Source organism: Ichthyophthirius multifiliis, assembly GCF_000220395.1.
Source record: "Ichthyophthirius multifiliis unplaced genomic scaffold scaff_1120509250452, whole genome shotgun sequence".
Taxonomy (NCBI): domain Eukaryota; phylum Ciliophora; class Oligohymenophorea; order Hymenostomatida; genus Ichthyophthirius; species Ichthyophthirius multifiliis.
Window position 1 is genome coordinate 27,267 of NW_004086730.1, and position 14,514 is coordinate 41,780.

A 14,514-nucleotide genomic window follows, 5' to 3' on the forward strand; every position below is an offset into this window, starting at 1 on the left:
CTTTCTTTGAAATCGGATCTAAAGTTTCCTTTACAAATTTTATTGGAATTCTTATTTCTACGCAATAATCTAAATCACTAATTCTTGCTGTCATAGGGTATATTTTTTAAGGTCCTCCTTTATAAATTAAATATTTTTTTAATTAATATATACTTATTTATATATACTTAAATCTGCATCTTTAGAACTATTCCTCCATCTAGTTTTTTAATGAATTAATTTAATTGGATATTATACTTTTTAAGGTTTTTCAAAAGAAAAAACATATGTAGTATTATTAAAGTCTTTATCATTTTTATGGTCTAATTTGTAAAGATTTTAACGCTTTATTCTAATGTGTTGTTCTTCCATTATATGTGGGATGGATTCTATAAACGCATCATAGGAATTTATTTATTATGAACATAAACCGTTTTCTTTAAAATAAGAGTCTATTATTTTCCAACAATCATTTTAGTCTAATTCTTGGATGTCATTTTGGTCTGATTTCATATCTAAAAAATCATTATCTGAACTGTTTATTTAAAAACTATTGTCCATATTATATTTATTTTATAATTATTAAATATATTTGTATATATAAATATATGTATTTTATTTAAAAAATTTGTTTATAGTAATTTATTTTTTAATTAGTAAAATCTTTTTTATTTATTACACAAAAAAAAAAATCTTTTAATTTATTTTGAATATTAATGCATATTTAATTTAGATTATGAATATTTATATAAAGTAAACATTTTTTTTAATGTATTCTTAATTTTATTAATTAATAACAATATTTATTAAAATAATTTTTTTATGCATTTAAAAGAAATTTTTTAAGATAATAATTAAAAAAGACACAAATAGAAATAAAAAATTTATTTAAATATAAATCATATTCTATATTATTTTATTTTTTAAATAAAATAATTTTTTATATTCTTATTTTGTAAAAATGAAAATCTTTCTTTATACTTTTAATAAAATAATATTTAGTATTCTATTGTTTGTAAATATATTAATTATTATTAAAAATAATAATTATTTAAAATAAAAAAATTAAAATATAAAAATAGGTTAATAATAGATTATGTATTTTAATAGATATATGTTTACTAATTATGTTTTAAAAATAAATATAAAATAAACATTATAATATATATATGTAAATATATTATTTAAATATATATATATATATATATATATATATATATAATATTATATTAAAATATATATCTATATAAATATCTATATTTTTTTTCATTTATATTTTTAAAGTAAAAAAATATAAAATAATTTTATTTTTATTAATTATTTTATATATTATTCACTTTTTTATATATATATTTAACATTATATTTTCAAATAATAAATAAAAATTATTATTAAAAAATTACTATTTTAAAATTTATAAATATTTTTGTTTTTATGAAATAATAATTGTTATTAATATGAAATATATTTTTTATTTTGATATATTTTTTTGAATATATTCTAATTATTTATTAATTTATTAAAGTATATTAATTTTAGATTAGATTTCATTAGGCTTTCTTTCTTCTTTATCGCTTTATTAAATGTTTTATTAATTTTATTTTATTTTTTTTCTTTTGTCTATTAAATGTTATTTTTTTTTTTATAAAATTAATATATGTGTCTAAAATAATTTTAATTTAATAATATGAAAATCTTTAAATATATAATAATTTTTTTTTTAAATAAATTTACTTTAAAATTTTTTAATATATAAATATTTGTTTTTAAAAATGTATATTTAAAATTCTAAAATATATAATTATAAATATAATTAATATTAATACTAAATGATTTATTACATTAAATTCAAAATTAAAAAATAATCATATACTAAAACAACTAATTGTTATCAAATAATTATCTAATAATAAATTTTTTATATATTACTGTTTTCATTTATAAGTTTTGCACCTTGAAAATAAACTAAAAACAATAAATAGTTATAAAAGTATTAAAAATAGGCTATTTGGATTAAAACAAAAGCTTAAAAATATTCTAAAATTAAATATAAATTTTAAAAATATTAAAATAATTTGACTTTATTCAATAAATACATGATTTTTCTAATAATTAATAATTATAATATATCTCAATAAATATTTGTACAAATAATTAAACTATTATATTTTTCTTTTTTTATTAAAATTTTAGTTATAAAACAATACTATTTTTAATTATACATTTATTAATTTAAGTTTAAAAACAAAAAACATGATTTGAAGTCCCTTGGGTATGTTTTAGTATATTATTTAAAAGGGAATTTAGCTTGTTAGGGCTTAAATAGAATAAAAAAAAGGAATTATATGATTTAAAAGAAATTACTTCTATATAAAAGTTAAAAAGTATGTCTTAGTGTTTGATGTAATTTTATTAATATATAAAAAAAATTGGGTTTAGATAAAAACTAGATTATGAATAAATACGAATTTTTTAAGATTAAATTAATAATTAAGTATAAATATGATAATAATGGGATTTATAATTGGATAATTATAAATGAATAAATATACAAATAATTTTTTTATATATATTTAGTAATTAAAAAAAATATCATTTAAAAATATTTAAATAAAAAATAAATAAATATAAAATACAAATTTAATTATATTTAATAAAAATACATAAGAAATTTAATTAGAACTAAAGTAAAAAAAAAAATATAAGAATTATATTGAAAATTTATTAATTTTTAATTATTAAAATTAATGGAAATTGATATAAACTAAAACCATTTTAAAGAAAATTTAAGCATAGATAAAAGAACTAATATAAAAAAAAAAATTATAAAAAATAATACCAATTCTAAACATATGAATATATATATAAATATATATATACGGGTAAATGTATTATTTATATTTAAATTAGTTTTTAGGCAAATACAATAAAAACTAAATTTTTTTAAAACGCTTCTATTAAAAATATATTTGTTTATATTATTGTTATGTAATATTATATGTAATAATATAATATTTTTAATTATTAAAAAAAATATATATATAATATTTTTTAATTAAAATTTATATTTAATTAATAACTTTTTTAATTTAAAATTTAATAAAAGAATTAATATTTATAAAAAAATATAAAAAATGGATCCTTTATTAAAATAATTAAAAATAAAAAGTGGTTCTGTTAAAAGATTATAAAAAGAATTTATTTCATATTAAAACGAAGAAAAAAAATCAAGAGAAAAATTAGAAATTATGAAAACATAAGGATTAGATGAATATGAAATTAAAAAATATGTATAAAAATATAGTATAATAAATAAATATTATTATATAAATATATAAATATATAAATATATAAATATTTAAATATTTAAATATATATTTATTAATTAATTAATAAATATATAATAATTATATAATTATAGACTGAGTTTTTAGAAGAAACATAATCTGTATTACCTGGTTGTAAATAAAGATTATAAGATTCATTAAATGAAATTGTTTAATGGATGGTACTTTAATAATATATATATATTTTTATTTTATTTATTTATATTATTTTTTTTTTATTGTTTTAATAGAATGAAAATGGTGATAGTTTTGTTGTAAAAGACTCAGAAGAAAAAGCTTAAGCTTAAGACATTATTTAATAAGCAAATGAATTTTTGGAATAATAAAATAATATGGCTAATTGATTAATATATAAATTTAATAATTTTAATGAATTTAATATTTATTATTATATTTAATTTTTTATATTTATTTATTAAAATGAAAATATATTTTTTTTAATAACTAAAATTTATAAATTTTCCTTTTATAATTAATTTAATAATATAATTTTTTATAATTATTTTTAATATTTTTGCTTTTAAATTATAAATAATTAAAAAAAATTAAATATTAATATAAGATATTAAATAATTAAAAAATATCAATGTTTCTTTTAAATTTAATTTTTTAATTAATCAGCAACTCTATCAATGTATTCTTCAGTAGTAACATATTTATTTCTTGGTACACTAATAATGATATAAAAATAAATATAAAATTATATATATATATACTTCATAGTTCCTTCTATACAAATAGCCAAATCTTTAGTCATAACTCCTTTTTCAATAGTATCAACAACAGCTTTTTCTAAAGTTTTACAAAAGAAATCTAATTCTTTATTATTATCAAGTTTAGCTCTATGAGCCAAGCCTTAACTCCAAGCAAAAATCGAAGCAACTGAATTAGTAGAGGTTTCTTAACCTTTTTAATGTTATCTATAATGTCTAGTGACTGTTCCATGTGCAGCTTCGGCTTCAATTACATCATTTTCAGCTACTAAAACACTAGTCATTAATCCAAGTGACCCATATCCTGTATAAATATATATAAAAAAATAAAAAATAAAAAATATACCTTAAGCTAAACAATCAGATTATACATCTCCATCATAATTTTTACATGCCCACATGAATCCTCCATCTGATTTAATCATATAGGCTACCATATCATCTATAAGTCTATGTTCATACCAAATTCCTTATTTTTCAAATAATCCTTTGAATTCTTTTTAATAGATTTCCTCAAAAATATCCTTGAATCTACCATCATATGCTTTCAATATAGTATTCTTAGTAGATAAATACAAAGGAACATTTCTCTACAAAGCATATCTTAGACAACTATAAGCAAATTCCCTTATTGAAGAATCAGTATTATACATTCCCATACCTACACCACCACCTGGATAGTCAAAAACTTACATTTTTTTCTAAGCACTGCCGTCTTTAGGGGAAAATATAATTTCGAATTTACCAGGTTAGTCTACAACGAAATCTGTGGCTCTATATTAATCGCCAAAAGCATGTCTTCCTATTTTATTATATAAAATATAAATATATATCTTTATGAAGTTTATTTTTTTTAAAAAGGAAACCTATTATTATTGATTTTTTCCATTAAGGGATCAATTTAGGAATGTTTTTACAAAGAATGGGTTCTCTAAATACTGTTCCTCCGATGTGATTTCTGATTGTTCCATTAGGTGATTTCCACATTTTTTTTAATTTGAATTCCTTTACACGGGCTTCGTCAGGGGTTATAGTAGCACATTTTATACCAACTTTTGTTTATAATATGGCCTCGGCGGCATCTAGTGTTACTTTATCGTCAGTAGCATCTCTATGTTGGATTCCAAGGTCATAATACTTAATTGGAAGGTCGAGGAAAGGGAAAATAAGCTTGTCTTTTATCATTTTCCAGATTATACGGGTCATTTCATCGCCATCAAGCTCGGCTACAGGGTTTTTTACCTTAATTTTTTAGAAATAGGCAGATGATTTATAGGAAAGAAAAGCTTTTTGGGTTAATTAGGAAGTGGATTTGAACATATTTTTATGTTATTTTTTATTTTTTATTTTTTATTTTAATGTTTTTTTTATTTATTATTATTAAATATTTTATATTGAAAAATTCTTTTTAATATATGATTTCTTTTTATTTTTTTATTGAAGTATTTTAATATGATATCAAATAAAAATAAAAAAAATCAAATTTATTTTTTATTTTTATTATTTAATAGAGGTTTATATTTTAAATTTATAAGATTTTTTTAGTTTATTTTAGTTTTTTTTAATTTTTTTTTATATTTAAGATATTTTAATAAATTTTTATTAATTTTAATCAATATAAATAAAATTAAATTATAATATCTTAACAAAAAATTTTATTTATAAATATTTTTATTATATTACAAACATTAATAATTACTTAATTCAATATTATATATAAATATACATATATAATTTTTTTCACAAGAAAAAAATAATAAAACGTATTTTATTAATTTTCCTTTTTTTATATAAAAAATAATATTTAAATATTTGTTTATAATATTATATATTTTTTGAAAATAAATAATTATAAAAAAATACTATTAATACATTATTAAAAAGTTAATTTTATATATAAATAAAAAAAATGGATATTTAATTAGATTAATCTAAAAGCATTATAAAAAATTTTCAGGAAAATCAACAATTAGAAATATCTAAAAAATTTTACTATTTATTATTTTCTTCTCTTTCCAATTTATTAAAAAAATAATTAATCACAGAAGAGTTTAAAAAATAAATAAAATTAGAACTACTTTAAAACAATTAATAATTTTTCAAAATTTTAGACATAAACTAATATACAAAAATAGATTTAATCGAAACAAAAATTTTATTATATTATTAATAATAATAAAATAAATAAAAATTAACATTAAAAGAATAAAAAGAAAAATACAATAAAAAAAATGAAATAAATTATTTTGATTAATATATAAATAATCTTAAAATATAAGACCTTAATTTTTTATAAAGGACATAATTATAAAAAATCTATAAATAACTATAATATTTATTTATAGATTAAAAGAAAAAATTAAATTAAAACGATAAAAAAATCTAATTAAATTAAAGTTATAAAAATGAAGATTATAATAACATAGAAAAATATTATTGTGAAATAAAAGTATTATAATTATATATATATATATATATATAAAATTTATAAATATGTATATATATTTATTTTATAGAGTTTTTATAAATAATTAAAAAGATAATCATTATTGCTTTTAGTTTATCATTTAAATTCTTTATAATAATAAAAAATATTAAAAAATATAATTAAGATTTTATTAAATGCAGATAATTATGTATTTATTAAAACTAAGAAATAAATCGGATAAAATTCTTAATAAAAGAAATAATTTTTTTCTAATAAAACAAATTAAATTGAAGAACCGTTTAATAAATAGTAATTTTTCTGTAAATAGGTTAATGATATTGTTTCATGTGAAAATTTTATTTCAGACACTAACACATTGATTTTTAGTGATGAAAATTAAAATTGCCAAAATATTAATGTTAGTTAGGATGTTTTAGTATAAGAGATTTCGGAATTTTCATAAGATTTTATAGATATTGATAATATAAACTAGTAATAATTTCCTTAAATATGTAAAATTATTGGAACAATTAAAAAAAAATATAAAATTTTCTTAATTAAATATACAAATAAAAAACTAATCAATATGAATTAATAGGAATTATATATGAAAATTAAAAATCCTTTTAAAATTTTAAAACTAAATTATTAACGTAAATATCAAAATATATATTGATAATATATATATATATAATTTATATACAATATATTTTTTTTATATTTTTATTTAATAATATATATTTAAATATATTTATATATTTGAATAAAAATAGTAATAGTTTTGATAATAAAATAAATTAAAATTAAGCTTTTTCTACTTTATCCACTTTAATTAGTTAAATATATCTATTAAGTTCTTATGAATAATAAATTTTAATGATAGAAATTTAAAGTTATTTTTGTCATTTTGGGAAAAACTTATTAATAGATGTATTTTAGCATTATTTATTTAATAATTTTGGTTTAGAAACTTAAATAAAATACTTAAATCTTAAGTTTACTAAGTCTATGAATGCAGATGAGAGACATTAATATTTTAAAGATAATAAAAATATTATTTTTGAAGATGATTATGTGGATATTGTATTGCATTGTTAAAATGAAAATATTTAATTAAATTAATTTAAATATTAAGAAAATTATATAAAAATATATATTTTTTTATATATTTTTGTATAGGTTTAATATTATTTTAATAAATATAAATTTTTTCTTATAAAAATTGATTAAAAATCTTTTATTTATAAATTTTTCTTAAAAAGTAATTTTTCCTAGTTTTTTGATTTTTCTAAAAAAGGATTTTTGAAATATTAATCACATTATAAGTTATAATATAAAAAAATAATATAAAAATAATATACATATATATAGATATAATTCAGAACATTCTATAACAATTTTATAATAAGAAAAAATTCATATAAGCCAATTATTTAATCAAAATAAGAACTTAGTTACTGAATTTAACGAAATAATATCATATTTACAAACTTATGACAATTAAAAGTTCATGAGCTACACTTAAGAGATCTTATCTTTTCAAAAATATGACGAATTAAAAAAAATTGGTAATAAATTTATAAGAATACCTAACTAATGGTTCTACTTAAAATCTTTACCGGACGCTTAAATATATGTGTAAATATCATGTGGAATATAATCTATTTTTATAAATATATACGACGATTTTTAGAATGATTCAAATACTAATTTAGGGAGCTTTTCTTTATTAGAAGACTTATGCTCTAGTTTTTAAATTTCTGAGTTTTATGATGGTAGAATTAAATAGATTTTTAAGAAATTGCACTCGAAATTCAATTAGATCAATATGGAAGAGAAAGTACATTAGCAATATAATAATACTTAAATTGACCTTTTTACAGATAATAAAAAGAATAAGTAAGATATAAACCAGAATTTACCAGTTAAAAACAAAGTGAAATTAATTATAACTAATATTAAATATAATGAAAATATATAAAAAAAAAATAAAAAATATAATAATATTATTTTAAATTGGAATGAGAATTTATTACATATGTTTCCTCAAGAAATAGACTTTGTAGATGAATGGGAATTTAATTCCCTTTCTTTAAAGAAAAATGAAGAATTATACACTGTAGCATGGAATATTTTAGAAAGAAGGGGTTTTGTGGAAAAATATATGATTAAAAATAAAACTTTTGCTAATTTTATTTAGCATTTATAATATGGATATAACAAAAAAAGAAATTTCTTTCATAATTTTAATCATGGAATAGCAGGTATAAATATATATATTTATATATATTTTTATATGTATGTTTATTATGATTAAAGTTATGCAAAGTTGCCATATGTTAACTAAATGTTAAAAATCTTAAAGTATTTTGAAAGATATAGATGTTTTTACTGTTATCTTTTCAGGTTTATGTCATGATGTAGGACATACAGGAAGAACTAATAATTTCGAAATTGCAGTTTAATCGAAATTGGCTATTAGGTATCATGACAAATCAGTATAAAAAATAATAAAACATAAATTTATATATATATATATATATATATATATATATATATATATATTTAATTAATAAAGGTATTAGAATAACATCATTTAGCGCAAACCTTTAAAATAATGCTAAATATGAAAAATTCTAATATATTATAAAACCTATAAATGGTCGATTTTTAATATATAAGGAAATAAATGATATCTAACATTTTATATACTGATATAAAGCTTCATTTTAAGCTTAAATAAGACTTTGACTTATATTGGAAAAAAAGCGACGAAAAACTGGAAGAAAAAAGTGCACTAACTGAATAACCTGAAAACATCCAAAACAGAGATTAATATTAATAATAAATCGAAATATTGACTGGAATGATAATTCACACGGCTGATTTTAACGGGGCTGTCAAAAAATTTTTATTCGCAAAATAATGGTCTGAAAGGGTTAATAAAGAATTTAATAATTAATATATGGAAGAGGGAGTTAAAGGAATCATACAAACACCTTTTATGAAAGATTTAGATAAAACTAATATAATGGCGAGGGCTGAAAAAGAGTTTTTGGGTGTCATTGTATTACCTTTATGGGAAATTTTGAATAGTTTTTATGAAGGAGAATTAAATCATATTATTGGAAATATAAATGAGTCTATATAAGAATGGGAAAAATTGGCAGCTTAAGAAGAATTCTAAACTACAGAAAAAATAGAGAATTTAGAAGTTATTACTGAAAAAGAAGAAACAGAATCTTTAAAATAAATATAAAAATAATGAATTTGTAAATATATATATATATATTTTAAAATAAAAATTAAATTCATATCATTTTTATTCAAAAAATAAATTTTCAGTAAATAAAGATTTTGATAGATTCTTAAAGATTTTCTTTTTTGGAGTTTTTATACCGATATTTTAAGTTTAAGTTAATATTTTTATTACACCTTAACTTAAATTATTTATTGGAGTTTAACTTTTTTGTGAAAAATTAAAGTAGGATTAATTATTTAAACTTTAAAAAGGTTCATTTTTAGGAAATTTAATTTAATTAGAGGTTATACTTAAATTATTTTAAGTATTTTTTTTAATATTATATGAATGATTATATATTTATTATTATAATAAACAGAATTATTTATAATTACATTAATTATTATTATTATTATTATTATTATTATTATTATTATTATTATTATTATTATTTTGTAAAATTATTTTAGTTTTTCTTGTTATTTTTATTATTTGGGGATTTACTACCTATTGGTGATGACATTTTCGTGTTTGTTTCCGATATTATATCTTATGTATTATTTATTTATAATTATTTTATTTAACTTTATTTCGAATGTGTCGTTTTTTTATTAGAAAATATTTTTTATTATTAGAAATAATTATTATTTTTTACCTAATTATCATTCATATATTATATTTATTTTATTGCATTATTTGATAAATTATTATTTTATTAAAGAATATAATTTTTTTCAAGTGTTTTTATTTTCTTTTTTAATTTCTCGTTTTCTGAGTTCATTTCAAGCAATTTATTTATGAATATTTGTTTCATTTATTTTTAATTCTATTTAATACATATATATATATACCATATATATATATATATATTATATAAAAATAAAATTAGAAAATGTACTTTTTTTTTTTTACTTAATTTTATCCATTTTTAATATTTTCATAAACATTAATTTATTTTTCATATTAAATTATTTATTTTTTATACTATTCTACAATATTCTAAAATTCACAAACTTAATTTTTAAATTTTATATTTACTTCTTAAATTTCATCTATTTATTATTTACTATTAATTATTTATTTATTAATTTATTCTTATGTTTAATACATAATATCTATTTATTTATTTTATATATCAATTGTTTATTTTTATTCTTCTAATTATTTACAATATTAATCTCTTATTTAATTTTCTTAATCTTTAACTATTTAATATTCTTTTTATAATTTATTTAATTTTTCTTATAGTTCTTAAACTTTATTTTTTAATTATGGATTTTTTTATTTAAGAATATCATCTTTTATTTTTTATAATTTAACTAATTTATTATTTAATTATTCGTATATAACTGATACTTTATTGTTTTTTTCGAATTTACTATTATTATTTTCCATCTATAAAAGATTTATTTTTTCTTTTAATTCTTCGTTTTATTTTTATAAAATAATATTCTAGTGTATTAATTCCTCAATTTTATTATTATTTATTAATTTTTCATCAATTTCTTAACAAACAGAATTTAATTGATTCGAAAAATAACTATTACTACTAGTATTTTCAGACAATTCTTATATAGTCCCTAATATATTATCATCTATTTTCTCATTATTCTCATAATTATCTGTAAAACCAATTATCCAGGCCTTTATTCTACCTTAATTATCCCCAGTAATGAATCCTTCGCTATTTAACATTTAAATATTTTATACAATGTCAACATCCTTAGTTAATTTTTAAGACTAAAAATCCTAAACGTCGAAAATTTGGATATAATTTTCGGTAGAAATAGCTAATTCTTTTTCATTAATTTAACTTCCCGAATTTATATTATTTTATATATGAATTTCCTTCAAAACATGTATTTTTTCATCATTGTTTTTTTAGAGTTCAAAAAATACCAAAAAATTTAAAAAAATAGCAACAAAAATACCGAATTCTTCAAATAAAATAAACTTTAAAATTTACTGCTTTTTAGCATTTAATTATTCCTTGATTTTGTTTTTTTAAACAAAAAAAATACTCCCGTCTTATAAACCTATTAAAAATCTATCTTCGTTTATCTAAATTATTTATTTAATTTAGTTTTAGAATTAAAATGCTATTTTTTCAAATAAATATTACTTTTTTTCATAATTAAACTTAAAAATATACACATTTCCATCATTTCCGCCTAGGAAAATATCCGAATCATTACTTAAAATGCATATACATGTAAATTGTGTATTTTTTTCTCCCTAAAAATCAAAATAAACCTAATTTTCTTTCTTTTTAGTTAACCAATTGTACCAAAAAAACCCATTTTCTTTCAATAAAATTAAATATTCGGATGAAATTTCTAATTATATAATTTTTTAATCAAATTGAACTTTTTATATTAATTCTCCGCTTTTCCAATTCCAGATTTTTAATAAGTTTTATTTGCAAATACTGGCAAAATAGTTATTGTTTATTCTAATGATGCTTTAAATACCATTTTTATGTCCTTTTTTTTCATTTATTATTTCATTATCAATTATGTATTTTGATTGTATTTTTTGAAGATTAGGCAAATATCTTCTTGCTTCTAGATAATTAATTATATATTAAATATATATTTATATATCTTAATATTTTTTTACTTGATATATATTAAAATTAAGGATTTTCTTAATATGTCAGATATTAATATATTTAATCTAGTTTCTCATGATTTATACAATTTATAATAGTTTGTCTTTATGTTGCTTTTGAAGTTACTCCGACTATACAATATCCATAGTCTGGATCGTTAATGAATGCTATATTATCCTAATTGATTATATTGAAGACTGTAAAGTAGTTATAAGTGACATCTATAGCCAAAGTAGTTTAATATTCAACTAATTCGTTATTATTTAAACCTAATAGTATTATAGGATTATGAGCTTATAGAATATCATAGTCATCACTTTTTGCATTTGAAATTATTCCTAAATATCCGAGTGTATTCCCGAAAGGCTTTTCTAATTCGAGTAGTGCGAAATCATATTCTTATGTTTAAAAAATATTAAGGAATAAATTATTTACATAAATATTTTTAATTCCACAACTATAATCCCTATTAAAGAAATTGAGAAAAGTAAGCTTTTCCTTAAAACTAGTATATTTTTATAGACTATGACTATTTGTGATTAAAAAAGAAGGACTTATTAAACAACCAATTGTAATTATTTCTTAATTCTCGTTTAATATTACACCAAAACAAGTAAATGGGTATTTTATTTATAAATCGTTTTCAAGTTCTAATTTTTCGAAAATTTCTAATTGATCTTAAAAGGTTTTTTAATCAAAAGCATTGCCTTTGTAGATTTTTTTGGCTTTATCAATTATTATTGTGGTTTTCATATGTGTATGTATATATTTTTATATATTTATTTAATGTGTTTTTTTTATTTTTATTTGATGGTAAGTTAAATTTTATTTATTATTAAATATATAAATAATTAATTATTAATTGTATTAAAGTTATATGCTTATATTTTCTTTCTTTTATTTATTTCAATATGCTTTTTTTTTAAATATATGTTTTTTGTATAATACATAAAAATTAAATAAATATTTATATAAAATATTTTTTTTAAATAAATATATTTTTCATATATTTAGTAAATAATATTTATTATAATAATTCTAATTTTATGAATAAATATTGATTTTTGTTCTGCTTAAAAATAATTTAGACATATTTTTCTGTAAAAAGAATAATATTATATACTCACTTATTATAACTATAATTTTCTAATTATATAAATTACTTTTTAAAAAAAAACTAATAATTCTTTCTAAATTAATTTTTTTCTTAAAACTAAATGTTAATTATTTTAGTTTAAAACCTAATCGAAATTTTAAAAATATTAAAATTTATTTATTAGTTGTTAAATAATCTAAAAACAAAATTATTTTTAACATCAACATTCTAATTTTTTAGAATAATTATATCATTTAATTGCCTTTATTTTTTTATTTTTCATATCAAACATATTATTTTTTTTTAATTATAAAATGCTTCTTCATATTAAATATTTATTATTTAAATATAACCTGGATAATATAGACAATAATTAATATATATTCTGTAATTAATTTAAAAATTTCTATTATATTTTATATTATAATTTTAGAATACAAATAAGATTTGTCATTATAATTATAATTTTAATAATATAAAAATAAAATCTATTATTATATTGTTAATAGTATTTATATATATATATATATATAAATATATATTATATTAATATATATTAATTTATATATATATATATATATATTTTAATATATTTGCAATTATTATATAAAGTATAAATTAAATTATTTGATGCTTTAATTATATTAATAATCATAAATATATTTAATTTAAAATAAATGAATAAATATTATTTTTATAAATATTGAATATATATTTTTTATATGTATTATAATATATAAATATATATATATATTGTAATTTAATATTACTTCAATTGTGAAATTTGAAAATATTAAAAAAATTATATTTTTAAATAAAATATATAATTTTATTTATACTTTTCTACTTATTAAATTATATAACTATATATATAATTGCTTTATTTTTATTCATTCATTAATTCTTTATCATAATATTTTTTTTTTAATTTTTCTTTATCAATCTATTTTGACATATATATAAATGCTATATATATGTAAAATATTTTAAATGTTATTTTTATCATCATTTTAAAGTTTCTATTTTCTATTTTCTATTTTTTATCTTTTATTAATTTTCTATTTTTATATTAGAATTAAATTTATTTATTAAAAACTAA

General features: G+C 15.9%; 3 protein-coding genes across 3 annotated transcripts, besides 26 other annotated features; 2 read left to right on the forward strand and 1 right to left on the reverse strand. All coding sequences in view use genetic code 6, as the record gives it.

Annotated features, from left to right (window-relative positions):
* The first annotated feature begins 1,004 nt into the window (after positions 1 to 1,004).
* Positions 1,005 to 1,039: a microsatellite.
* Positions 1,040 to 1,136: 97 nt separating this feature from the next.
* Positions 1,137 to 1,239: a microsatellite.
* Positions 1,240 to 3,113: 1,874 nt separating this feature from the next.
* On the forward strand, positions 3,114 to 3,670 carry IMG5_074850 (tubulin-specific chaperone a, putative; the record flags this gene model as incomplete). Its single annotated transcript, XM_004036613.1, has 3 exons — positions 3,114 to 3,269; positions 3,401 to 3,487; positions 3,557 to 3,670. The coding sequence occupies 3 exons, from the start codon at positions 3,114 to 3,116 to the stop codon at positions 3,668 to 3,670; spliced, it is 357 nt and encodes a 118-aa protein (XP_004036661.1).
* Positions 3,262 to 3,294: a microsatellite.
* Positions 3,271 to 3,356: a microsatellite.
* Positions 3,322 to 3,397: a microsatellite.
* A 35-nt stretch (positions 3,671 to 3,705) lies between the features above and the next one.
* Positions 3,706 to 3,744: a microsatellite.
* Positions 3,745 to 3,765: 21 nt separating this feature from the next.
* IMG5_074860 (nadp-specific isocitrate dehydrogenase, putative) lies at positions 3,766 to 5,361 on the reverse strand. Its single transcript, XM_004036614.1, has 4 exons — positions 4,906 to 5,361; positions 4,386 to 4,841; positions 4,043 to 4,343; positions 3,766 to 3,997 (listed from the first exon to the last, which is right to left on the reverse strand). Exons 1-4 carry the CDS (start codon positions 5,357 to 5,359, stop codon positions 3,910 to 3,912), a joined length of 1,299 nt encoding a protein of 432 aa, XP_004036662.1. The 5' UTR covers positions 5,360 to 5,361; the 3' UTR covers positions 3,766 to 3,909.
* Positions 3,853 to 3,907: a microsatellite.
* Positions 5,359 to 5,418: a microsatellite.
* Positions 5,361 to 5,418: a microsatellite.
* Positions 5,369 to 5,396: a microsatellite.
* Positions 5,377 to 5,435: a microsatellite.
* A 140-nt stretch (positions 5,436 to 5,575) lies between these two features.
* Positions 5,576 to 5,612: a microsatellite.
* An 883-nt stretch (positions 5,613 to 6,495) lies between these two features.
* Positions 6,496 to 6,544: a microsatellite.
* A 1,251-nt stretch (positions 6,545 to 7,795) lies between these two features.
* Positions 7,796 to 7,825: a microsatellite.
* Positions 7,826 to 8,505: 680 nt separating this feature from the next.
* Positions 8,506 to 9,735, forward strand: IMG5_074870 (hypothetical protein; the record flags this gene model as incomplete). Its single annotated transcript, XM_004036615.1, has 3 exons — positions 8,506 to 8,731; positions 8,787 to 8,965; positions 9,046 to 9,735. 3 exons carry the CDS (start codon positions 8,506 to 8,508, stop codon positions 9,733 to 9,735), a joined length of 1,095 nt encoding a protein of 364 aa, XP_004036663.1.
* Positions 8,992 to 9,032: a microsatellite.
* A 372-nt stretch (positions 9,736 to 10,107) lies between the features above and the next one.
* Positions 10,108 to 10,161: a microsatellite.
* A 155-nt stretch (positions 10,162 to 10,316) lies between these two features.
* Positions 10,317 to 10,357: a microsatellite.
* A 187-nt stretch (positions 10,358 to 10,544) lies between these two features.
* Positions 10,545 to 10,573: a microsatellite.
* Positions 10,546 to 10,584: a microsatellite.
* A 58-nt stretch (positions 10,585 to 10,642) lies between these two features.
* Positions 10,643 to 10,688: a microsatellite.
* Positions 10,689 to 13,285: 2,597 nt separating this feature from the next.
* Positions 13,286 to 13,322: a microsatellite.
* Positions 13,323 to 13,904: 582 nt separating this feature from the next.
* Positions 13,905 to 14,024: a microsatellite.
* Positions 13,929 to 13,998: a microsatellite.
* Positions 13,939 to 14,041: a microsatellite.
* Positions 14,042 to 14,068: 27 nt separating this feature from the next.
* Positions 14,069 to 14,135: a microsatellite.
* A 73-nt stretch (positions 14,136 to 14,208) lies between these two features.
* Positions 14,209 to 14,247: a microsatellite.
* Positions 14,248 to 14,514: the final 267 nt, after the last annotated feature.